The 25,403-nt window shown below is 44.5% G+C and overlaps 1 protein-coding gene across 1 annotated transcript in view; it reads right to left on the bottom strand.

The window, feature by feature from the left end:
- Window positions 1-25,403, bottom strand: part of Lrp4 (LDL receptor related protein 4) — a 193,005-nt gene that overhangs the window by 64,580 nt on the left and 103,022 nt on the right. Inside the window, exons 9-18 of the mRNA XM_084602336.1 lie at window positions 21,751-21,876; window positions 20,501-20,900; window positions 19,652-19,869; window positions 18,979-19,155; window positions 15,544-15,669; window positions 12,942-13,150; window positions 6,314-6,501; window positions 4,844-5,045; window positions 3,141-3,330; window positions 1,279-1,410 (exon numbers count right to left, since the gene is read on the bottom strand). Coding sequence (XP_084458462.1) covers window positions 1,279-1,410; window positions 3,141-3,330; window positions 4,844-5,045; window positions 6,314-6,501; window positions 12,942-13,150; window positions 15,544-15,669; window positions 18,979-19,155; window positions 19,652-19,869; window positions 20,501-20,900; window positions 21,751-21,876 — 1,968 coding nt within the window. The remainder of the gene's footprint in view (window positions 1-1,278; window positions 1,411-3,140; window positions 3,331-4,843; window positions 5,046-6,313; window positions 6,502-12,941; window positions 13,151-15,543; window positions 15,670-18,978; window positions 19,156-19,651; window positions 19,870-20,500; window positions 20,901-21,750; window positions 21,877-25,403) is intronic.

The raw sequence follows: 25,403 nt of genomic DNA, 5'->3' as shown, positions 1-25,403 counted from the left end.
ATTTTATTTTGTCTTTTGCCCGTCGCACTATTATAAGCTGCTCCGTGCGGGAGCGTGTCTTTTCCATGAAAGCGCGTACCCTGTCTTTTATGCCGCGGCAAAGAGCCGATTGCATGCACGGCTTTGAAAAGGAGCATGTGACAGGGTTCCTGATGGCAAAAGCGTGTTGGCTCCATTAGTTTGACGGGACTGACGGGAGCCCGTGCTCCAGAAAGAATTCCTCGCGTTTATTTGTTTATTTATTTTTGCCAACGAGATAGATTTGACCCTTGTTTATTTCGAAGCACTGCGTGAGCTTACCTTTATCGATTACGGCGTTTGAAAAAACCAGTCGCAAAGTTCAGATCTACGAGATCTCACAGCAAGAACGAAATGGCGAACCCGCGTCAAGATTGATATCGCTCCCTAACGGAGCAACCTAAAGCTCACGCTACTAAGAACAGGCGGGAACAAAATTGTAGAAAAAGAATACTTGATCCAACGGAATGTACAGCATGCGGCTTATGCACCGAAAGCATATCGCAACAATTTGGCCGCATCGAATAATATAGCGTTTTCAGACCTCATTTTGGAGGGTTATCCTTTGTAATCCCCGACCGCCCGCGCCAACATGGCGTCGGATTGCTGCAGCGCGGCTATCTTTCGCGTGGTCTTGTTCGCAGAATGTTCCCCTTGTAATTTACTTGCTCAAGCAACCGCAAGGTGCGGGTAATGTATGTATCAATCTGAAGTCGCTTTTTATTCATATGATACCATGCTTTAGTTCAAAACCAGCTGCAAAACAAAGTGTTCGGCTAGAACACCATTGATCTCTAGTGCAACGCTATCCTTTACCGATGCTTATCTTAACTTCAAGCATAAGCTTTACTTATTTTCGTCGTTATATATATTTAAATATCGTACCTACAGGTTTATACACTGACAGATAGCAAATTTAAGATTGGTTGCCTCTGTACATTAACACCTGTAAGCAAGGTGACAAATTCGCAGTGTGTGCGACTTTCACATTTTAAATGTGCATTTGCTTCAATTTAAATTACGCAGGTTATAAAGGCCTTAGCAGGAGCAAATGCCTACATGCTCGTAACACATCCATGACAAAACATCGCCATGACCTAGGAGAGGTGACGTCGGCTCCTTGTTACTTTTAAGTATGATTACAGTGACAGTGCTAGCCCCTCCAACCCTGAGCAGGATATGTATTTTCTATGCAGCCGAAACAAGCTTAAGCACTCAATAACTATGTGCGCGTGCATAAAGGAGGCATGCATTGCTCACCTTTTGAGCATGTTTTGGTGTCGTTGAAGAGTATCGTCCCAGTGGGACAGGCACAGAGAAAGCTCTTTGGCTTGGGCGCGATAAGGCACAGGTGGCTGCAGCCGCCATTGTTCGACGAGCATGCATTTGGTACTGGAAAAGAGGAAAACGAACCGCAAAAGAAAAAAAAAAAGAGTTACTCGAGAACTTTGCAAGATTATGCCGTGAGAACTATTTTTCCCAACGAAATTACACCACAGGATCGGAAGGTCAAAAGTCTATCACTTTGAAAATGCGCGCGCAAATCTGGGGATTAATGAATTAGAATAATCCACAAGGACACGCGTTAATTGGCGCATGAAAACGTGTTGATCGCTAGATTAAGATGACATAACTGGTCAGATTACTATAATTCTAGAAGTTAATCAACTGCAAGTTCCTGTAAGTTCCTGGAAGGTCCTTGAACATTCGAGAGAGTGTTCACTTATGCATGTCCACGAGGAACTTGGAACATGATAGAACCGGAGGTTTAGCAGAAATAGTTGACCTTGTTGCAGAAATGGCGGAACGGATCAGCTGGAGCCCATACTTTGACTGAAATTGGTGTATATAAGCCTCTTTCCACGCATAGCACCAGTACAAAGAAATTCATCATGTGACGACAATTTAGTTGCATGGAATCGCTGGAAGACCCCCCAAAATACTACTGCATTAGTACTTTAATGAAGTGGTTAAAAGGCCGCTAATTTTTTTTTTTTTTCAGTTCTTATGTCCTACATCTCTCTTAGTATGAATAAGAACTGAACAAGGGTAAATGGGGTAGGCCTCAGTTCGCAGATGAGCCAACGTTTCGACGAGTGGACTTGTCTTCGTCTGCCCAGCCAACGTTTCGACAAGCCCACTTGTCGAAACGTTGGCTCATCTACGAACTGAGGCGTACCCCATTTACCCTTGTCCAGTTCTTCATACCGTGCAAACCATCTTCTTCCTTTGGTTCTACCTGGATCTCTCTTAGCAGTCATAAATGCTAGTCGATTAATTTTCGCGCGATTAGGTAAGCACGGTACACAAAGTATTGCAGCTTGATCGTGGTTAATGCAAACAGGGCTGTTTTGGTTTCTGACTCGCACCACCCCTTTCTACTAGTATTTCTTAACAGCGCTACTTAGCTCGCATTAGTGTGCTGTTTACAGCACATCACTGCTATAAGAACTCGGCACTTTTTGTTATAAATTTGCTGCAAAAGAAGAAAGAATCAGCAGCCTTACAACAAACGGCAAATTAAACAAAGTGAACCTTATAAATTACTCTAAAATGAGGAAATAAAAGTGTAATCAGGATACATTCACATGCAAAGGAAAAGACCTAGTGGTACTCGTAGCAACGTATTTAATTTTAACCCCGCCGGGGTGGCGCAGTGGTTACGGCTCTCGACTACTGTTCCCAAGGACGCGGGATCGAATCCCGGCCTCGGCGGCCGCTTTTCGATGAAGGCGAAAAGCGAGGTGCCCGTGTGCTGTGCGATATCAGTGCACGTTAAAGAACCCCAGGTGGTCGAAATTTCCGGAGTCCTCCACTACGGCGTCTCTCATAGCCTGAGTCGCTTTGGGACGTTAAACCCCACAAACTAAAGCAAACTATTAAATTTTAAATTGACGCGTCTGCATGCTCCCGTTACTGCAATAGTTACTGCTATACCAAGAGTTGGATGCGTGGAGCCGTGGTGCCAGTGACGACATTTGGTGAAGCTGTCATCAGTCAAAATGTGGCCCTCATGGTGTGAGGGAAGTCCGCGTAGTTCTTTTTTCAACTTTCGCAAAAAATTATCAGACGACACAAGAAACGCATGCGCTGACGGGAAGTTCTTGGAACAGTTCCCCCACCTGAAGGTCTGTTTCGATGAAAGACAAGTATGTTCCTGAGGTTGTCGCGGCCAGGCAGAACGGTCCTCCTGTTCTCTCCCGTGGCGGCGTCAGCCGACAGGATAGCCTTCTTGTCCCAGTCGGTCCAGTAGACGCGGCCGTCGAACACCGTCAGCCCGAATGGGTGGGGCAGGTCGTGGGACATGAGTGCCTGCACAGACGTGATATCGATTAAGCAAGGCACTCTGAGAGCGGAGCTAGAACGCGCAGTCAGAAGGCGGCAATAGTATGTCTATCTCATTTTACGGAGCCAACTCTTAATTATTATTATGGATTAATCCCTGCGTTTCACGTCGTTGCGGTACTAGTAGTAAATGTACCTATACACCTTGTCCTCAAATTCATTACCACAGGAAACTATGAAACGATAACACTGGCTCTTGTCAAAGGATATTGCGTTAAGCAGCAGCAAATATTAAGTGATCATCCCCCCTCCCCACAGGGTTTAAGTATTACTGATGATTTGAACTATCTTTGCAACTGAATATCTTTGCTTTCGAGGGTCTCTGAATTGATAACGGCGAATGAGCGTAAAGGAGAAAACACGTCCAGCGATAGCGGCCTAATTGTCCATCTAACTGTCAGGAACCGCAAAAGACATTTGCAAGATGGCCTCGAACAACCTACTGTATATTGTACCATAGCGTATGGATCTCTCTTTATTGTTACTTTTTGCCTATCCTGTCCTTTCTCCCTATCGCTCACCTCTGTTTTCCTCTACTGCTTCCTCACTATCTCTTTATTTCCGTCGCTCTAGTTCAGGTGCTTCAGATATCAAATACCGAGCTTGTAAACATCTTTTCCTTTCTTTTTGATATCTAATAATAAATAACCACATACCACTTTACTACTATCTTAATATTGCTTCTTCCTCTTCTCTTCTTCGAAATTCGGTCGAAATTTTCGGAGTCCTCCACTACGGCGTCTTCATAGCCTGAGTTGCTTTGAGACGTTAAACCCCACAAACTAAACCAAATCAAACCTTTTTCTTCGGAAGCAGAAGTGCATTAAAACTCCACCATTAATGATCGCGCTACCCAGACGAATACAAGACCCCTTGCCGAAACGTTGACTCGACTTGGGAACTGACGCTTTCCATCGACCCTTGGTCAGTGCTCTTTCATATACTGTGTAGTCATCTTGATTCTCTGGTTTTCTCGGCTATTGCTCAACACTTAATAAAAAGCTTGGCTTTCCCAGTCGAAACAGCGTCATACATTACTCGTGTTTGACCAGTTAGGAAGTAGTTCTCCATGGTACTAAGTAAAAGGCTATTTAGGCTTGGAAAATCACAATGTTCTTGATCTTTCCTCTTCCTAGCTTGCCTCTATTACAAATATTTATTGACGTGCCAATCACTGCAGCACATAACGTCTACAGCTAGCAAGTATAAGCAAGTCGCATAACGGCACATATTAATAGCAGTTTAACCGTGATATCGCAGTTTTTGTTTTTGCAAATCGTCCTACTGTTTCGAAATTTTATGAACCGTTACCACAATGCCGATCAGATATACATAAACAACGACGATCGGTGAACTATCGAATACCGAGATGCTCAGTTTTTACAAAGTTCCAAGACCGACGGTTACAAACAGGCGTGCTGCTCTTGTTTGATTTATTCATCTATGACCGAGAGTTCTACGTGTAAATCTGGGCGCCCACCTTCCGCTTCATGGTGGCTATGTGAATGAGCTCGATGGTCTTGGTGGCGCCGTCCGTCCAGTAAAGCGTCTCGGTCGCATAGTCCATGGCGAGTGCGTTAGGCCAGGTTAGGTTGTGCTGCACGATGACCGATCGCTGCTGGCCTGCCATGCTGGCCCGCTCGATCTTCGGGAGGTCGCCGAGGTCCGTCCAGTACATATGCCTGCGGGAAGGTGCCCCATTTGCTTATGCGGGCGAGCACATTTACATCCGTCTCATGCCATCTGTGAAGCTGCGCAGACTTACGTCTATAGGCAGCAAATTTATCCAGTATTATTATTTACGATTATTTGACAAAATTAAACGATTGAAGAACAGCGATAAGCATATACCCCAACAGGCATTCCGCTACACAAGAGTGAGAGCTTCTTAGAGTGTTAATAAAGTATAAATTTTTAGAGTTAAATTTGTCTGTTCATTATGAAATACATTTTTGAAACTATCTAACAACTGAAAAACTATGCTTTATCTCTAATAAGCAACAGTAATAACATTATGTGTGCATTAGTATAAAAAGTTATCATCAGCCAAAGGCTTTAAACTCCCTTTTCATCTGTGAACCTTGCTGGACTCTTCGAAAACGATAACTTGTTTGTGGTCACATGATCCGCGTTTGAGGCCTGACGGCGCGCTAATGGGCCTAACCACTTTAGCCAGAGGGGCAAAAGGGAGATTGCGTACAGCCATCACTACTGCTTTTTCATCTCAAGGCCTCGCCTTCTTTCTTAGAAAACAGGTCCGCGAGCCATGGTCTCGCCGTTCCCTCGAATGGCAGCTCGCTCATGCCCACTCGCGCTGCTCGGAGAAACACCAAAACAAACAGGAAAAAGTGCGCGCGGTTTCAAACACAGAAATAGGCTGCGGAACCCCACACATCTTACCGTAGAGTTAAAAGTCTATTCTCATTCTTTATGGTATATTTCCCTACAACCGAGCCAAACTTTTAAACTTATTGAACAATTTCTTTTATAGGCTCGATTTCAACAGGGCCATCATAATCGATATCATCAGTATAAGGTAAAAATAAATTTCAGCACAAGGTTTCTACCCCTGAGCAGATGCTCATGACATGATACGCCAGGGACCATTGTTGCACAATTCTCGAGTCAACTAATGAGCGGCTGTTTTCATACTGCCGCTGTAGTAACGAAGCGTACGGAAGTGTGTTCATTAAGCTATGTTATAATAGTTCAGGTTCTGGTTACTACGAAAAGATCTCGCCTGTAAGGTTTTTGATACAGTTTAGGAAGTCCCCAAAATGTGTAATTCTCAAAGGCTGTGCAGTCATTGGTCTCTTCTGTTGTGAGGCGAATCACATGTTGTCATTGCGATGACATTTAGTTAAGGCAACATTGCTCCAGTTAACGCAAAAATGATTTATCCGGTTAACACAAAATTGAACACTTAGCGCAACAAGAGTTATGAGCTCACCCTCGAATCGGGTCCACGACGATTCCCCGTGGTTTATCTAGGCCGTCATAGATGAGCACGGCACGATGGCTTCCGTCCAGGTTGGCCACTTCAATCCTGTCGTTGGCAGCGTCCGTCCAGTAAAGCTTACGATTCACCCAATCCAAGGCCAGCCCGGCCACACTTTCTGCGTTCGTGCCGACCACCACCTGCGCCATCCGGAGGTCAGTTAAATGACGTCATGCTTTCTTGTCCAGCAACACTGTGCATGCCACGGGAAACCAAACCCCTTCCTCAGGAGCATGCGATATGTTGAAATCCTTAAGGTGCAGCCTGATAAAAGGTCTTCTTCGACGTGGCTACAAGTGCTTTTGGTGGTTGACTGATTAACGTTTTTTAGTTTTGTAGGTGGCATCTGTTTCTGCCTGTTCCTTTGTTTAATAAAGCATGTTCTCTCGGATGAAACGTTATACAGCGCTCGTACTGTGTATTCCGTACTTTTGGGATCGTCTTCTGTCCAGGTTATTCTTGCCGTGGATTTCGACGGTGAAGAAAAACAAGGCGCTCGTGTGCTGCGCGATGTCAGTGCAGTTTAAAAAACACCAAGTGGTCAGAATTTCCAGAGTCCTCCACCAGAGCGTCTCTCGTAACCAGAGTAGCTTTGGGACGTTAAATCCTACACACCGAACGAAATCCTGGCGTGGGGTCCACCCTCCGCAACATCTAAAATTTCCTCAGCTACGGAATAGCTTCTCAAAAAATGATTTTGTGTTATGCATTCGACCTGATCAGTTTATCAATTGGTTTCTTGTATAGATCCAGATATCCTTAGAACTCAAGGAATAATATGAGAAATACTCAGTGCTGCGATACTTCATTGTATGGAAGACGTTGAAGGGCCACCTCACTGAGCATTCATGCTCTTCTTTACAGTGCCTTTAGCTACATCACGAGTGTGACTATCACCTTGGTCACGTAGCTCCGCTGGAGCTGTGGATTGAGGCCTAGTGTTACAGGATGGTTTCGTTTGGTTTATAGGGTTCAACGTCCCAAAACAGCATCGGATATGATGGGTGCCATAGTAGAGGGCTCTGAAAATTTCTACCATCTCCAGTGTATTAATGTACAATGGCATTTCGCAGTACACGGACGCCTTGCATTTCCCCTGTATCTAAACGCGGCCGACGTGGACGGGATCGAACCGGTGCCCTCGGTATTAATAGTCGAATGGTTTAACCACTGAGACACAATGGCAGGGCCGCTGCATGACAGGTGAACGTATAGATAGAGATAGCCAGCGCTGCAATTTGGTGGGCGACTCGTATTTATATTAGGGCGACAGCCTTTATTGCCTCATTGTTGGCATCAGCAAAAGCGTCACGCTTTTGCTGCGGCTCTGGTTGGTCGAAACTGCATGACGTCATGGGGTCTCGACCAATCACAGAGCACCACCATAGTACGCGCGAAGGCGTGCGTTATATGGGCATATGCCAACCAATGATCAATTATAAATTAACGACTAATTAATGAATTACTAGTTACTAATAACTAATTGTTTACTGATTAGTAGTTAATGACTTAGTAATTAATTCATTTTGCGAATTACCAGTCCCTATATAATGACCTATTAATTAATATCCACTGAGTAGTTACAGTTGCGTAATTAATTAATCATTGCTACTTATAGTCGCGCACCCTGTAACATCAGCCACACAAAACGTAGAACAACTGCGAAGATACAAGGAGTGCGATCTCGTCGCTGCCAAGCAGAATTCACTGAATAAATGTACCTACTTGCAGAATGTGAAAGAGTAGTCGTTCATTTTACTCATAGCAGCATTCATCGCTACATGCGCAACAGTCGCGTAGCAAAATACAGTACTCAGGCTTTCGCCTTTCATCCCTTTAGTCGCCAAAGTGTCCTCGAATTTTTGGTGTAGGAGTGTGGCTCTTATTGCTTACATTTTTTTATCACTGCATCTTTACCTGTAAAACCACACTGTTTAATTGTTCTCCAGAGTATAGCGGCACATCAGTCTTTGTTAAGGTTCCATCTGATATTTAACCAGTGAATAATTTCAAATGGGGGACTGCTGGTGGCGTTGGAAGTGGGTAACAGAAGATCATAAGATATATACACAGTCCGGATTTTGAAGGTTTCCAGACGCCTTTCGGGCCATTCAGCAATTGTGTAAAGTACTGCTTGGCAGTGCATATAGACCGACAGAGACGACAAAAGACAGCAGACGGACGGGACTAGTACTGCGTAGTTTGCATGTGGATTAAGTAAAATTGTTCAGCAAAAACGAGTGCATGTGCAGATACCCTAAGATACATGGTATACGCAATGATAACAAAATACCCATTCAAAAATACCCATTCAAGAAATTGCAATATCGCTTGCACCGCAGTCTGCCACGAAACATAGAAAATAACTGCTATATTGTATCGAAAAAAAAAAAAAAGCCATGCATCAGCCTCGGGTTGTCAGTAGCGCTAGACATGTCTATATTTACGTAAGTACTAATCTCTCCCCTTCGCGATACTGCGAAATCTTCTCAGCTGAGAAAAAAAAGGCCCGATTTCTGTCACCGAGCTTTTCCACACCACCATATAGGACGCATAGGTGTTTTCTTTCTTTTTTTTTTTTTTTTTGCCGACTGACCGGTTGCAAGATAAACGGAACTATAAAGTACCACGTCTGCGACGAATCAAACTAGACGTGGTCTGGAGGAACTTAATTGTCTATGCAGAGGAACATTTTAGGAACAATTACTATTGTCGATTGCTTGTATAGGTAGTCGCGGTTCACTAACGCGATGCAGCAGTAACGTGAAGGACAAATATTTCTTTGAATGGATGGTTAGGGAAGACGTCAAGAGCTATCTGCGACCTGGTTTTCTCAGTAATTTTGAGGGACCTGTTTATAGAAATTCATACTTTATTCATGCCCATAATTAATACTAATTATGGGCATGAGTAAAGTAAGTAATTAATAATTATTATGGGCATGACGAAAGTATGAATTGCTATAAACAGGTCCCTCAAAATTACCGAGAAAACCAGGTCGCAGATAGCTCCTGACGTCTTCCCAAACCATCCATTCAAATAAATATTGGTCCTTCACGTTACTGCTGCATCGCGTTAGTGAACCGCGACTAAGGAAAAAAAGTCTTCTGCTAATACAAGCTAACTCCGTTAAGAAAATGGCCCATTTAGATCTAGAAATAATGAGAGCCGTTAGTTAATAGGAATGTCGTGTAGGCTTATACGATATGAATGCGTCGCAACCCTGTTAACTCTAGCATAAATGTGCGGGCTGTCTGCCGAAAGGCTGAAGCCACATTTTTTAAATATGTTGAGCTGCTCAAATAAGTACATTGATAAATTAGCCCTAATTCGTACTAGAAAAACAACTCGAGGATATTTGCTTATTGATAAATTTTCCCTTCGTATACAGTGCGTTTGAGCATGAACCCAACGCAGATCAAGGGGGAAAATAAAGACAATTTCTTCGTGTAAACACGAAACCTGGCCCTGCTTGCTTTCGGCTTTCTTTAAAGTTCTACAAAAGAGCTTCAAGAAACACTGATTCTTTCGGCAAAGAAAAAAAATAAGACGAGAACAACGTGTCATTATTAGTGCTCGTGGAGGCGCATAGGCTGCCAAAATCAGCAACGCGCAGGACTTAACAAAGAGCTCGGAATGTAGATGATATCGAAATTCGTTTTATGGAAGCAGTCACTGACGAAAGCGGATGTGTAATTAGTCGGCCTGTACAAAGCACGAATGATCGATAACCTAGCAAGGCCACCGCATTCGTTTGTATATGCCTTCATTGTGTGAAAGCGGTTCAATTTTACTTGAAAATAGGGCGTGGATGGCATTAGCATTTCTCTCGAAGTAATCAGCTCTTTCAATACTTATACATGCGCAGTGCCTGGTATTTCAGCTCTCTGAAACGACGACGGGGACTCCATTCCGTGTGCCTGGCTGAACATGAACTTTTCTTTTCTATGTGATCATCGAAAAGAAAAAAAAAGAGTTTTATGGCTCCGAGCTTATATTATACCTTCAAAATATGAACTTCAGCATAGACTAGCTGCGTGAGCTTCTATTTAATGAATACCTCAACTCTGAAAATTTTATTCGTATATTTTCGATTTCAACCAGTCGCGAAATTCAGTCTGAATACATGTACTGGTATGAGAATGTCTGCACGTGAAGGTGCAAATAGGCATTCTTTTTCTTTCTACATTTAGGTATGTTTTAGATTACAGAAAAAGGTCTTTAATTCGTCACTGACGTTCTCTGAAAGTTAACAGAGTAAGTAAAAATCGACTAGAAAACCGGAGCATTGGGCGATCGAAGTTCTTTGATAGCCGTGTCTTCAGTGTAACTCTCGAACGGCTTAATAAACTGGATACGGACAGTTGCAAATTGTGGTCACGAGCGATAGCGGCTCGCTATAGCGTCACCAACAACGCAAGCATTTGTACAATGAACACACACACACACACACACACACACACACACACACACACACACACACACACACACACACACACACACACACACACACACACACACACACACACACACACACACACACACACACACACACACACACACACACACACACACACACACACACACACACACACACACACACACACACACACACACACACACACACACACACACACACACACACACACACACACACACACACACACACACACACACACACACACACACACACACACACACACACACACACACACACACACACACACACACACACACACACACACACACACACACACACACACACACACACACACACACACACACACACACACACACACACACACACACACACACACACACACACACACACACACACACACACACACACACACACACACACACACACACACACACACACACACACACACACACACACACACACACACACACACACACACACACACACACACACACACACACACACACACACACACACACACACACACACACACACACACACACACACACACACACACACACACACACACACACACACACACACACACACACACACACACACACACACACACACACATGCACACACGTCCACACTTCACCCGCGCCATGTCTTAGCCCACACGACGGCTGGACCCAAAGGCGCGGGTTCCACCCTGCCACGTCTGCCGCTTTTCGATGGAGGCGAAAGGCCAGGCGGCTGTGTACTGTGCGATGTCAGTGCACACCAAAGAACAGCAAGTGGTTGACATTTTTGGAGCACTGCGCTACAGCGTATCTCGTAGCTTGAATCGTTTTGAGACGTTAAACCGTGTAAGCCAAAACAGACAAACCCAGCCCCACCTTTGCTGCAAACAAATCTACTGCCAATCGATAGGAACACGAAAAATAGATGCATTGGCTGCTTGAAGGGCTGCATTGCAGGGTAGGCGTCTTAGTTTTCTTGTCCATAGCTTTCGATCAGAAAGTGCTAGAATTGTCGGCACTTTTAGCCCTCCTAATAAATATATAAATTTAAACGTATACGCTGTCGCAAATGAACGCACATTACATGCAGTTGAATTAGTATACAAAAATGTGGTCTGTATATATCGCTATTTACATTTGGATTGCTCCGACGGGCCCTAAGGCGAGGTGGTAAGACAAGGAAATTTTAAAGCTGGTTGGCCTTCAAGCTGTCGTTAAATATATTGAAAAAAAAAAAGAAAAACAGCTGAGCGGAGAGAGGGATTTTGCAATTTTATCTAGAAGCACTATTTTATAATACCTATAAACATTTTCTACAAATCGACGGCCTAATTAGGGCCAATTTCGCTGTCCTTCATCAAATACTTACTCTGGCAGCGCTTAATGGGATTCACAGGTGCAGCGTCGCGGTAAGTTTGCTTTCTCTGCCTATTGTCCCTTTTTATACTCCTGTCCTTTAGAGTGACCCTACTCAATGCAGAAAATCAGCGCTCTTCAGAACACCTCACTGTCAAACCTTTAAGTCAAGCCATCGCGACATAAGTGGTTTATTTTGGTTTATGGGGTTTAACGTCCCAAAGCGACTCAGGCTATCTATGAGCAATATTAAGCTGCCATCTTAACTGCTAGATATTTTGCCGTACGTCTGTCAAAATAATGTGAGAAGTTTGTACATAACGGGAATTCTTATCACCAACCTATAGTAGCATTCACATAAGATACGTGCAAACAAGCAGTACGAACAACCTTCTTATGTATTTATCTTCTGAGGGAATTCACGTGAAGCCAAGTTCATGCACTTTTCTCGGGGTTTACCAATATGCAATTGTGCTGTGGTCTGAAACTATGTGCGTTTTTAGAGTAAATCCGTTGCTGGAACACGATTCTCGATTAAGACTAGTTTCAGCAGTTTCGGTTCACGGGGCATAAGCAGTAAGCAGCGCTTTAATCATAATGTTTACTATATAGATGCGACGCGATCCCTTCCTTACTGTGATTTGAGTGGGCGGTGAAAATCTTTCCACCTCAATTGAGCAGCCTTAGTTATCAGCGACGAAGCGTCATGCCACTATACTGTGATGGCACTCGGCCGAGGGTACCTAAGGACTAACACCTAAATGCATGAAGCAAGACCTACCTCTTGTCCTTCGCCGTTCCATTTGACCTTCAGGATGGCGTGGTGAGTGACGTCAGTCCAGAATATCGTGTCGGTCGCGGCATCCCAGTCGAGGTCGACGGCACTGATTGCGTTACGCAGCGGCAGGGTAACATCGACGTCGTACGAGCAGTTCAAGCACAGGCGACGAATGTCCCCGCGGTGCGCAAAAAGCAGGAAAGACTCGGGCTCTGCATTTCAGGAGTGAAGAATACGAAGAGCTCAAAGAACGCACTCATATGACAAACAAGCAAGTTGGTGTTATTACCAGTACCGAGGAAAGAGGTGCGCCACTTTCTCGTATTTATTTTCAAAGGTTGTTGCACCGAATTCACCAAGGCATAAGTACGTTCATAACCTCGCGCCGGCTCTAGGGAAAAACGACCATAACACGAGAGCTACTCGTCCGCCTCAGTGCCAATAAAGAATGCATCGGCATCTAGAACCCTGACGAGGAATCCTGAAAGTACTGTGTCCAGGACATTCCTGGTGACAGTATACATCTGATATCTGTTTTCGCTTGTCTTTAAGTGCGGCGCCAAGAAGCTTTACGCAAGACTCCCGGGCAAGTGAAGCCAAGAAGATGCGAAGAGTAGACCCTATACCAAAGGGAAACGCATCCCATCAAAGCAGGTCCCCGTTTCTTTGGTAGAATCCATCTAGCGAATCAAACAAACTGCAGGGCCAGATGTGATCTCCCACTTCCTCCTTAATACCGCATCCGCCCTAGTCCCCCACACCTCATCCAATTGCACTCTCCTTCAGTTGATGGCATAGGTCAGTGATTAAATAGTACGCTTTTTGTTTTTGCCGACAAGTATATTTAGCAGCACCAACTGGTTTGGGTCAAAACAGCAGGAAGAAGGAATGAAAGAGAAGAACCCAATCACATTCCGCGTTTAGTAACTTCCATTTCCTGCCGGAAAAAATGTAGCACCAAACTATCATGGTCTTCATTGCAGGAGTGTGAGTAAGCCAACATTCTTTCTTCCCACTTAGCCTTCGACTCTCTTTTAAAGAATAAGAAGGTTGCGATTGAAGTAACAGATGGCAATCACATTTTGTTGCCTCTGATGACACATCTTGGAATGTTGTTTATCTAATGCTTCGTCGAAATGACCGGAATGACTGCAAAGCTTCTTTCCCGTCCACATCATTGAAATGTTTAGTTTCAAAAAGTAAGCCTGAAGCTCTCTTCCTGGCCGTTGTCTTAATGTTGAAAAAGACTACTTGTGAAATAAAGTAATACGCTGTACTTTATCCCGCCGCATCTTTCTCTTCCCATATACTTCTTTTTACAGGTGCCTTCTTGCTTAGGCTTTCTAAAACGCCGTCGATATTACTCGCTTGTGGCCTACTTCACAGCCTGGATAACTTGTTTAAGCGACGAACAGTAAGAGCCTTTAACAGTAAGATATTAGCACCTGAAGGCCGCTTCCTAATATGACTGTGTGCGGTGATACGCAATGAGCGAAGGAAGGCACAACGCCTCAGACGTGGAGTAGAATATTGCATACTGTGACTAGATATATCTGTGTTCTATATCGTATACATCTCTATCAATGCCAACTTAGTGTCGCCAACAGTTAACCTCTTAAAATACCCCCGCTTCATCTTCTGATTCGAGGGATTTCATTTCATTCCCCGTGCCTTGTTACAAAGCATTGTCCAACCACTCAAGCCGCTACCACTGTTGCGCAAAGAATTGCCATAATAGCTCTATATATATACCAAATATCGTAAATATCAAAAACAGAGGATCTCTCAATTCTTCCTAACGAAGTGGCAGAATCGAAGCAAGGAAAGCGTCGATCAGTGATCTCGATGAGTGTTTACTGAAGTTATGGTTTCACCAAAAGTTAACCTTGATCAGTGCCATATTAGGGTCACCAACTATACAAAAGAGAAACTATAAGAAATTGACCTGTTCTTCAAATGTTTTCCTGCCTTCATCTAGCGGTGGCTTAAGCACAGCAAAGCAGAAGATGGTAGGTATAAGTACTGCAATGTAGCAAATGACGTTCCTGCAGCATCATGCCTAACATACCCTTCAGAACATACTAGATTGGTTGGCTGTCCAAAATCTCCTAAGCTGTCCGCACAAAATATCACCAAGCTGGTCTGGTGGTTACACTAGGTGCACCAGGTTGATCAAGTCAGCACACCAAAGTATGTCGGGATGGTCTGGTGGTCACAGGAAAACACACCAGGCTGGTCCGGTACCTACACCAGGCACATCAGGAAATCCTGATGTCAACACCAGAACACACCAAACCAACCTGGTGGATTTTTTGACTGGGACGTCATGAATGATAGAATTCGTTACCATGAAAGTAGCTCACGCGTATTGCGATGGAGCTTCAGTAGTATATTTGGGACAGGTTAGCAGATCTGAAGGTTTCCTTGAAGGAATTATTATAAACGCATGCAGCCTCCGCTCTTCTGAGTGTAACGTGAGACAAATAAGGCTATGTACTTTCCCGCAGCAGGCAAGAACATAAGTTATAGGAATTGTGGCGAAGGGAAAAGGAAGAAGAGAAAAAAATTGTTTTTTTTTTTAACCTTATGGCAAACATTGACTCACTTTCTATGCACGACAGGCCATCAGCCTGCAGATCCAAGCCACTGGGACAGGCACAAGAGGCTGTCTCGTTGTTGGAAACGCAGATGTGGCTGCACTTGAGGTCGCTCAGCGTACAAGCGTTCGGACCTTGACGAGTCGAAAGAAAAGTGAATAAACAGCGTGTCAACGCAATAAACACACTTTTTTTTTTTCAAATCGGTTGAACCATTTTCTTCGGACGAAATGAGCCGAATGCTGGTGGTGTTATTCTCCCTGGTACTGAACTACCACAATTTCAAATTTCTACGGTCGCTATCAAAAATTGAGGAATTCGTTTATGTACGTTTCCGGGCGCTTGTAACAGAGATAATTGACTTATGAGACTCGACATGACCAGCAGTTTTTAGCGGTTAAGATCACACACACGCTAGTATCTGCACTGTTGGTGTCTTCATGGATACTTATTTTTAGAATTCTTGTGGGAGCATATATATGATTAAGGCGGGCTGAAATACTATTTAAAGGACGGGGTGGCAACGAAAGAGTATATTACAGCACTTTTACTGTATAGAATATAGGTACAGAAGATTTTGAGCTATTGAAATTGACATTTACACCCTCTCCCCCCATCTGCACGCTTCCACCGAGAGTGCCCGTATAACCGCACGCTGATGGTCGGCTCCATATTCCCCCCCCCCCCCCGCCCTTTCCGGATTTGCGTGTGTGTATGTCTGTGCGAATGTCACGCAAATTTGTGCATGTCTGTCATGTGTGTGTGTACTCGCTGTCAAAAGTTCATGGATGGTAGCAATAGCGAGAAAACGTAACCTAATAGCCTTTTTTCCATGCATCCTTGCGTGAAGGTTTGCAGCTTAATAGTGTTTTTCGAATTACTCAGTGCATCCATAATCTTCAAGTCGTATATATAAACTGAACGCAAAAAAAAAAAAAATCAACCTTTTTTTTTCGGTAATACTGCATTCCATAAAAGTTAAACGTTTGGCTGAGGGAAAAGTACGTCGAAGAAAAGAAGTTAGGCTAGTTGGTTTTGGTTTGGCATAACTGAAAATCGAGCCCAGGAAAAAGACCAAAGGAAGAGACACGACATGAGCGCTGCTAGCAACTGACGTTATAATTGCACGCGGAGCAATACAAGAGAAAAACGAGGCACATCATCCGAGCACACGTCAACTCAAACACCACCACGCAGAAAATAAGGAAGATGAAGATAAGCAACTACGAAAAAAATTATACCTCTCCAGATAGGTGATCTCTCTTTAAAGGGTAGGAAGGAAGAACAACTTTATTATTGTAAGGAATGTAGGGTTTGGGAAGGCGGTCAGCACGGGCTTCCGAGACAATTAGATGCCGTGTGACACAGGTCTATGCCACTGCTCAGGATTGAATGTCCGGGCAGTCGCTGGCCTTTACTTTATTCCACGTGTCAAGGGAGGAATCAATCATAATTAATTATCTTGGAGGTAGATGGGCCCAACAATCCCAAACTATGTGTTTTCATGAAGCTATTTCCCCGCAGAATCGACAGGTCGGGCTAATTTATGAAATAAAAACGTTTCAAAATATGTATAGGTTAGAAAATGTATCAGTTTGAAGTTTCTTCCACACCAACTGTTGTTTTCTGAAGAGTGAGCTGTGTAATGATGGGAGCGTTCTTCTCCCGAGTCTGTAGTATGTTGTAATTATGGTATGAGGTGAGATGCTTTCCGGAATCCAGGCGCATATGCGTCGGTTGTCTCGTTTTCTGGGATCCCCGAGTAAGCTGGCGCCAAAAGTATGTTGATTTCTCTTAATTTTCAGTTGGGTCAAAGTTGAGAAGCATGTCCCGAGTAATGCGGGAGATTTCTTTTGATATAATTATAACAACATGCTTAGAGTCGTTCAAATTGTAGTGGCTCTGGTGTAGACTGAAGCCGCTGCAATGGCGGCTTTTTCCGCAGCAAGGGAGGTCGAGGTAGTGATAATTTCTGACATATCAGTCTTGCAGGTCTTCCTACCTTTGGTTGCGCGACTCAGCAAATGGTAAAACTGTGTTGGTCCTCTTGATTATCTGCATATAAGACGACGTCTTCAAGTTTTTGGAAACTTCAATGCAAGCTCCTCGCTCTATCTTCAGGCTATGCTATCGATTCTAGAAGCAAGCGATAGCACAATCAGCATTCTGTTTGTATGTACAAAATGCTTCAACGACCTCGCACCTGCATTTGTCCTGTTTTTTCTTTTCGATCTTGCAGCCATGAAGATTAGGTTTGCACTATCAATTGCAGTCTCTGCAGTGCAGGGTGACGTTGCTCTTAGTGACTAGCATCTGCAACGACTCTGGGTGCTCGTTCTGGAGGGTGTCATATATGGAAATCCACTTTATCGTGGACGTTCGCAGATTAGTCAAACGAGCCGCTGTGTTAAGGATCGTTTAAGGGAGCAGGCTGCATATATGACATCTTTAGCTTTCAAGGACAGCAATTAAGACTTGCTACAGTGTCCTTATTGCCATAGTGGCAATAGAGGTGGTGACGAGGTCAGCATCGTATGCAAAGCATGCGTCCGCTTAAACAGTGATCGGTTCAGAGAGCACGCCGAGTCACTGCTGACGCCAGCTACTAAGAGTAATCTCAACCGGTTCGGGAGATACTACCAGGAGGGAGAATGCCAACCCACTATTAATGGAAATCATCAGGTCCTAAAGAAAGACCGCGATAAAGTGACGTGCGAAATCATAGAAACTTTTTCAATACGCAAGAGGAATGATTGGTAGCTCTCCTTCGGTAGCCTTGTTAAAAAAAGAGAACGTCTATCTGGAGAGAGAATTTTCTTCGCTGTCGCCTAACTGAACCCGCTGTATTTTCTAGCTGAAAGTGTTTGAGTACGTGTGTGTTTAGTGTGTGCATTAGAACACCAGTTGTTAGTATAGCGCTCATCTCGTGTCCGTTCATTTTGTCCTGTTCTGTGTGTGAAATTTTCGGTTATTGTAAAGTGAATTTACACTGTAGACTTCCCGTGGCCTAACCCTACACAGCAAATTGTTCGATGGTACCACTGAGGGCTATAGCGTTTCTAAAGACAGATGCCTGCACAGTGTACAAAAGTGCGTAAGAAGCGTAGCATTTGGAGTAGGAAAACTTGAAACGTTGTTCAGAAAATAAAACAAAATAACATGATACGGATGTAAACATTAGGCTAGCGCTGTTCAGTACCTTTTAGTATATATAACATATCAGTAAACTTGTCAATGTAAAAAACTCTTTTATGTTGCCCTGAAGTAGTAAAACAGTGACGAAATGATTGCCGCCATACGTCGTAAGGCAAATGCATGTATTAGCAGTACACTTGTCCTATAAAGCTTACAGCTATGTCCTCTCGAGTAAATGAGCGTTGACATATGCCTGCTAAATACACGCTTATAATCAATGCATAATCAACGTCTAGCTTAGTTATTACCATCTGGTTGCCGCAGGCTCTGGACGACTTTGATGTCCATGGGAAAGGATAACTTGGGATGAAAGATGGACGGTTCGTGTTGGCCGAATTTGGTGGCAGTGTGGATGCTCTTGGTCTGCCAGTCGGTCCAGTAGAGAGTATCTTCGAATATGGTTACAGCGAACGGATGCGGCAGACCTTGAAGGAAGAGGCACAAACGCGATGTAAAAAACAAAACAAAACAGCGCAGTTTGATAAAAAAAAAAAAAAAACGAACAACAGTGTCTGTATTCTTAGCCGGAATAGTTTTACTAACTAAGGAAAGAAAATCACTCCGTGATATTTTCAACACATGATAACATTGCTCTCGCTTGAAGCATGTGCATTGCCTCTTTTCTCTAGCACATAAGCACTGAGGTTGGTTCTCACAGATAAACGGAACAGAGAAATGGACTACATTTCACCTGGATGTGGCAGTATATTCAAGCAAATGAAAAGGGAATAGCTAGATAAGGTCTGCACTAACGCACAGACCTTATCGAATGGCTAAACAAGAAGAATCTAACAGATGTCACGTAATCAAATTTCTTAGACAACAATTTCGGAGAACCACGCAGAGGTCACCGTTATTTGGTGTTAGTAGCCGTCAGTATATAGACGCCTAGAATGGCCGCCTATGCTAGACTAAGCGTACCAGCCTCGATGACCTTCTTGCGGTTGGCTCCATCAAGGTCAGCGCTCTCGATCTGGTGGTGCTTGGCGTCGGCCCAGAAGATGCGGTCGCTGGCGTAGTCGATGGTGAGCCCGTTGGGCCAGAAAAGCGAAGTGTCTGCGATGGCTCGCCGACCCGATCCGTCCGTGTATATCCGCTCTATCCTAGGGCGCGCACCCCAGTCCGTCCAGAAGACGCTCCTACGATGAGGTGAGACTCGACATCAACCAACGCCACCAGTTCACGTGGTTACGCCCATGAAGGTTATAAGCACGTACCTGACTTCTTTTAGTGCAATTACAGCAGTGAAAGAGATTACTCTCACATCACCACCGCCATACGCCACACGCCTTTCGATCATGAAAGCACTTACTTATTCCATTCCTCTTCTCTATACTTATGTGGCAGCCAATCTCTTCCTTATACGGAATAAAGATCCCGACCGCCGGAGGTTGCGTTTCGATCGAGGCGAAAAGGAGAGGTTCTTGTGCTGTGCGATGTCAGCGCACGTTAAAAATCCCCAGGTAGTCGAAACTACTCCGTAGCCCTCCACTATGGCTCCTCTTTCTCTCTTTCCACTTCTGCTGCCATGTGCCTCCCTTGCCTTGCGGCGCGGTTTAGGTACCTACAGAACATGTGTGACAGATACTCCGCCTCTGCTTTCCTGGGAAAATTTATTGCTATTTAATAAAGTCTTATTCGTTTCTAATCGCCATTCCACTTTATTCAAACATACCAAAAAAAGCAACAGGACCCACTTGCATTAGGGGTTGCTTACTACCTTATGATATGCAGAAAAGAGCTACTTATATTTGAAAGAAGCAGACTCACGAGAACTGCGGGTAGACGACGATGGCCCGCGGCTTGTCCAGGTCCTTCCAGACAAGCGCCCTCCGGTGACGTCCATCGACATTCACGGATTCGACGCGGCCCAGGCCGGAGTCGGTCCAGTAGACTCGCCCCATGAGCCAGTCCATGGCCAGTCCGTCCGGGTTTCCGAGGCCTCTTGAGACCAGGGTGCGCACGCTGCCTTCGCCGGAGCAATTGCTGAGGCTGCAGGCACGAATCACGTCCACAGTGATGTCGGACCAGAAGAGCAGGTCCAGCGCCAGGTGGTAGTCGAGTGCCACGGCGTTCTGGAGCTTGGCCGCCACTGAAGTGTACTCGGACTTGTCCATCGTGATGCGCCGAATGTCGGCGCCGTTGGCGAAGATCATGTACGCCTCCGACCCTGCGCCGTGAAAGGGACACACCCACGTTCACTCGTACTCAACGATCACTGTACTAGAAGACGTGTATTTAACCTATGTACTTGAGCTTAGCAAACTAAAATATGGTACCACTAGTGAGAAAAAGAAAGAAAGAAAGAAAGGAAGAAAGAAAGAAAGAAAGAAAGAAAGAAAGAAAGAAAGAAAGAAAGAAAGAAAGAAAGAAAGAAAGAAAGAAAGAAAGAAAGAAAGAAAGAAAGAAAGAAAGAAAGAAAGAAAGAAAGAAAGAAAGAAAGAAAGAAAGAAAGAAAGAAACGCTGTGGGGAGGCTTTTATTTCACGCAAAAATTATGCGGGAACAGGAGCCTCTTCCTGCCGGGTGTTTGATGTGTTATTCCATTTTCTGTTTCATCTTCCTGTTTTCATTCAGCTTTTCCCTCACGGAGGGCTGCAGGTGCCAATCCTGATTGAGAAAGTCACCGCTCGCTGTCATTTTTCAGAAGGTCCTTCTGCTAAAACAGCTTACAGAGTAAATCACTTCGCTGTTACTAAACGTGCCCTGTAGTTCGCCTACGGCACTTTTTGTTTTGCGTTTCAACAGCTTATTCTTCTCTGGCTGCAGTGATGGGGGCGCTTCAGATGAATTGAGTACCCTTTTCTTACCGACTACTATATTTGTTGTTTCCGGCAGTTCTCTGTTTAGAAGGCCAATGAAAAATACAGAGATCAAAAGGACGTGCCCGATAACTACTAGGCTTTTTCTGCCGATGAACATTCCAGGGCGAGCACTCCCTTAACATTCACAAAAAATCACAATGCAAGGTGCCCCCTGTCTCCGTCATAATCACCCATGCTCACAAAAGCATCGACGTACCTTGGGCCTTGCAATGGCGCTTGTCGTCCCGTAGCCTGTAGCCCTCTTTGCAAAGGCACTGGAAGCTTGGCACGGTGTTCACGCAGGACTGGCTGCAGGTACCTTCGTACGTACACTCGTCCACGTCTACGAAGATAAAAGAATCAGACTCAGTGAGAAGGACCGAAACGCGCAGTGTCGACACATAGCAATCGCTCGCTGCCCAGTCGGAATAGTTCCGCGCGTTCGCAAGACGACGATTTTTACTTGCGCGGACAAGTCCCGAGAATTGAAATTTATCTGTTCTGAAATGCAGTTGTGATCGGATAAAATAGAAATTACAATGATTTCATAATACTCGGCAATTAGGCAACACTTTAATCTTGGGCGGATTACAGAGCAATGCCCACGGCGCCGAAAAATTGCTCTCCGCCGCACAGCTTCCTATAGTTCGTTAATGCGATTATAGTCCCCGACTCGGTGAAAAACGCTCGTGGTCATCTCTTCCACTCTGACTCCAGGGCGAAGTAGTTGCACAGCTCGTCGGAAGAATTTGGCTATTTCGCAATGCTCAGTTAATGCGAGAACATCGACGAAGGGAGAAAGAGGAAAAACATTTTCATCCGCTTATGGGCTCCTGCTTTATAAAGCGAGTCACATACAGGTCTGGGATTTTCGTTTTGGACCCTTGTTCGAGAGACTGCCCGCGGGTAAAGCAATACGGCTGCTACGTTGCATATAATGGCTCCTGTGAGCTTTTGTCTTTTCCTGGCCTCTGCGGGATAATTTAATTAATACCCTCGCCTGCGGCTGTGTAATGAGGAGCTGGGCAGCGGGCCGAGTTTGTGTCGTTTCCGCGAATGACGCAGTGAGAGTTTCGGCCAATAAATGAGTTCAACGTTCTGAATCCTAAATTCTCGGAGGACCCATAGTCGGCAGCAAAGTGGCGGCTTTCTCAATGCGCCGCTGTTGGCCGACTTGAGAAACGGTATGACCCCGTGAGTTTTAAGGTATGATTATGGACAGCAGGAACTGAGAAAACCTAGAAGCGTTAAAGTTTCACGCATTACATTGGCGCCTGCTTATTACATAGACAGGGACGTAACTTCCGCCCAGTTGCCTCTCCTTTCAGCCTGCAGGATGACGACGCCAATCTCTCTACGTTCTATCTAGCTATTTGCTACCAAAGGTTTATCTATAAGTCTATCTGCCGTCTTTTATTTCCGAATTTTCTGCACTTTACATTGGAAGAGTGCAAATTCTTGCTTCCCTAGCAGTCTTTATTCTTCCGCTCGAATATCAAGGCCGGCTAACAATCTGTAAGCAGTGTCTGATGTCAGTAAAGGTTCGGTTGATACGTTTTTCATTTCTCGTGTCATTGTCGTATACGTGAGTGACGCTTGCCTCGTACACTGCGAGAAATTGCGAATTGAAACTTCCATACTAAAGGTTCAATTGGTAGAGAGGATGCGCTTGAACACTATTATACGCTAATGACCGCTATAAATGGCAACGTGGCACCCTGCATTAGAAAATGTAGGGTGCTCACCATCCCCCCTCTTCCCTTACGGCTCATGAATAAAGGCAGGCGATTTCATTTGGCCGACAAATGAACGTAAGCTGAGTGTCGCGTCAGAAATGGGAAGTGAAAATAACTCAGAACGGGGAATTCGTTTTTGAACATAACAGGCGCAGTGAGAAAGCCGCCCTCGACAAAACAAACAAACAAACAAACAAACAAACAAACAAACAAACAAACAAACAAACAAACAAACAAACAAACAAACAAACAAACAAACAAACAAACAAACAAACAAACAAACAAACAAACAAACACAAACAAACAATGAAACAAACAAACAAACAAACAAACAAAAAAGAAAGGCAGTGTTGGGGTGAAGTGCGCTTCACGTGTGTCAAATATGAGAACATCAGGGAGACATCCTGCGCTAGACGAGCGCTGTCAGCGCTCGTCTTGTGTTCTTTTGCTGTGGTGTTCGTCTGTCGCACTGTTTTTCCATCCAATATGTTCCACCAACTCGCCCGTTTGGCTATAGTGTTGAACTTCAATTCTGCGCTATTGTTTTCAACCGAATGTTAATTCTGTGTCCATTCGCCTTGGTAGCTTCAACTGTTAGGGTTACGCAACGTGCCCATGATTTTCTCGCGATGAAAATGGTCGTGATGTTTAGTACTTGGTTGCCTTTTATTCAAAGCAGGCAATGTACCTGACTGTACGGTTGGGAGGTGCCAAACGTGAAATGCTGTTGTTTGGCTTATGGAGTTTAGTGGTCCAAGGCAACTCAGGCTATGAGAGACGTCGTAGTGGGAGATTCCAAAAAATTCGACCACCAGGGGTTCTTTAACGTGCACTGACGTCGCACAAAACATGGGCTCCTCGCTTTTCGCCGCTATCGAAAAGCGGCTGGAGCGGCTGGAATGCGATCCCACATCCTCGGGACGCTGCAGTCGAGCGTTTTAACCACTGTGTGCGGCAGGGCGAACGCCAGATGCGAAAGATAATTAGATAAATGAAATGACAAACTGCTACTGATACATGTTTATAATTTCTAATGCCAGAATCTGTGTTGGGGGCAGGGACCTCTGTCAGGCTTTCACATAGCCTTTAGTCCCTGCCTCCTCTCGCTTGTACGAGGAATAAATAAACCAATTCCAATTCCAATTCCAATTCCAATAAAAAATATTCATTTAACAATGCAATGAATCAGACGGCGGCCAAAGGTGCCATTGGACATGCCTTTTATTGAACGAATTGGTACTCCATTTCTTTTTTCTAGTTGAGACAGCCCACAAAGACGAGAGTGCGCAGAACTCTCTGCCCATCTACTTTTCTGTCTACCCCCGTCTTTGTGCGCTGTCAGAACCAGCTTCATTAAAGCCAGGCGACGGGCAAACAGCTTCTGGACAAGGAAAACCATCCAGAACTGCACAAATACTGAGCCCTGCGTACATGCGCTTATCTTCTGCAAACATTGTGTACAAAGAGCAAGAAGCCGTCTATCACTTCTAGCTATAGAACTGAACTGTTTTTCCAGACGTCCGGATCAGCAAGCTAACGTGGTAAAGAATAAAAGAATTTTTCGCGTGTGTTTTGGCCTTGCAGGATACTACGTCAAGGCCTTCCACTGCACTGCCCTGGGCGCATAAGATTTCCTCAGACCACAGTCATGCTTCCTGTTGACTCTGATCTTGGAGGCGCGAGCGGTCCATTAGGCTCCCAGCGAGAATTTCCTTATCGTACAGGACGCAATATTTGGTTTGCACTTTCATGAGGCACTGATCTTTATATGGCGTAACAGTGGACTGCAGGACTCAACTGTTTTCATAAAAGTAACCTCGGCTATGTAGAAGCTGTGTTTGTTCACAATATATGGTAAGATGCATTGTTTTCTCTTTTTTTTTTTTCAAGTTGTATTGTTTTTTTTTTTTTTTCGTTTTGAGTTTAGTGTCGTGATGTTAGGCGCGGAACGAAGGCAGACGCAATTTAACTGACCTGTTACATAGCTTCATCTCCACGCTTGATACAAACATATTATTTATGCTGCAGCTTGCTCTACAGCGACACAGAACCACTCTTATGCAGAAATAACGACTAGGCATCGCAGTTACAAGTTTCCACGTGTGTACACCTGCTCCGAAATGGCTTTGGTGTG

Source organism: Amblyomma maculatum, chromosome 4, assembly GCF_055883805.1.
Source record: "Amblyomma maculatum isolate TAMU_Amacu chromosome 4, ASM5588380v1, whole genome shotgun sequence".
In the NCBI taxonomy this organism is placed as follows: domain Eukaryota; kingdom Metazoa; phylum Arthropoda; class Arachnida; order Ixodida; family Ixodidae; genus Amblyomma; species Amblyomma maculatum.
This window is presented reverse-complemented; position numbering and strand designations above follow the sequence as displayed.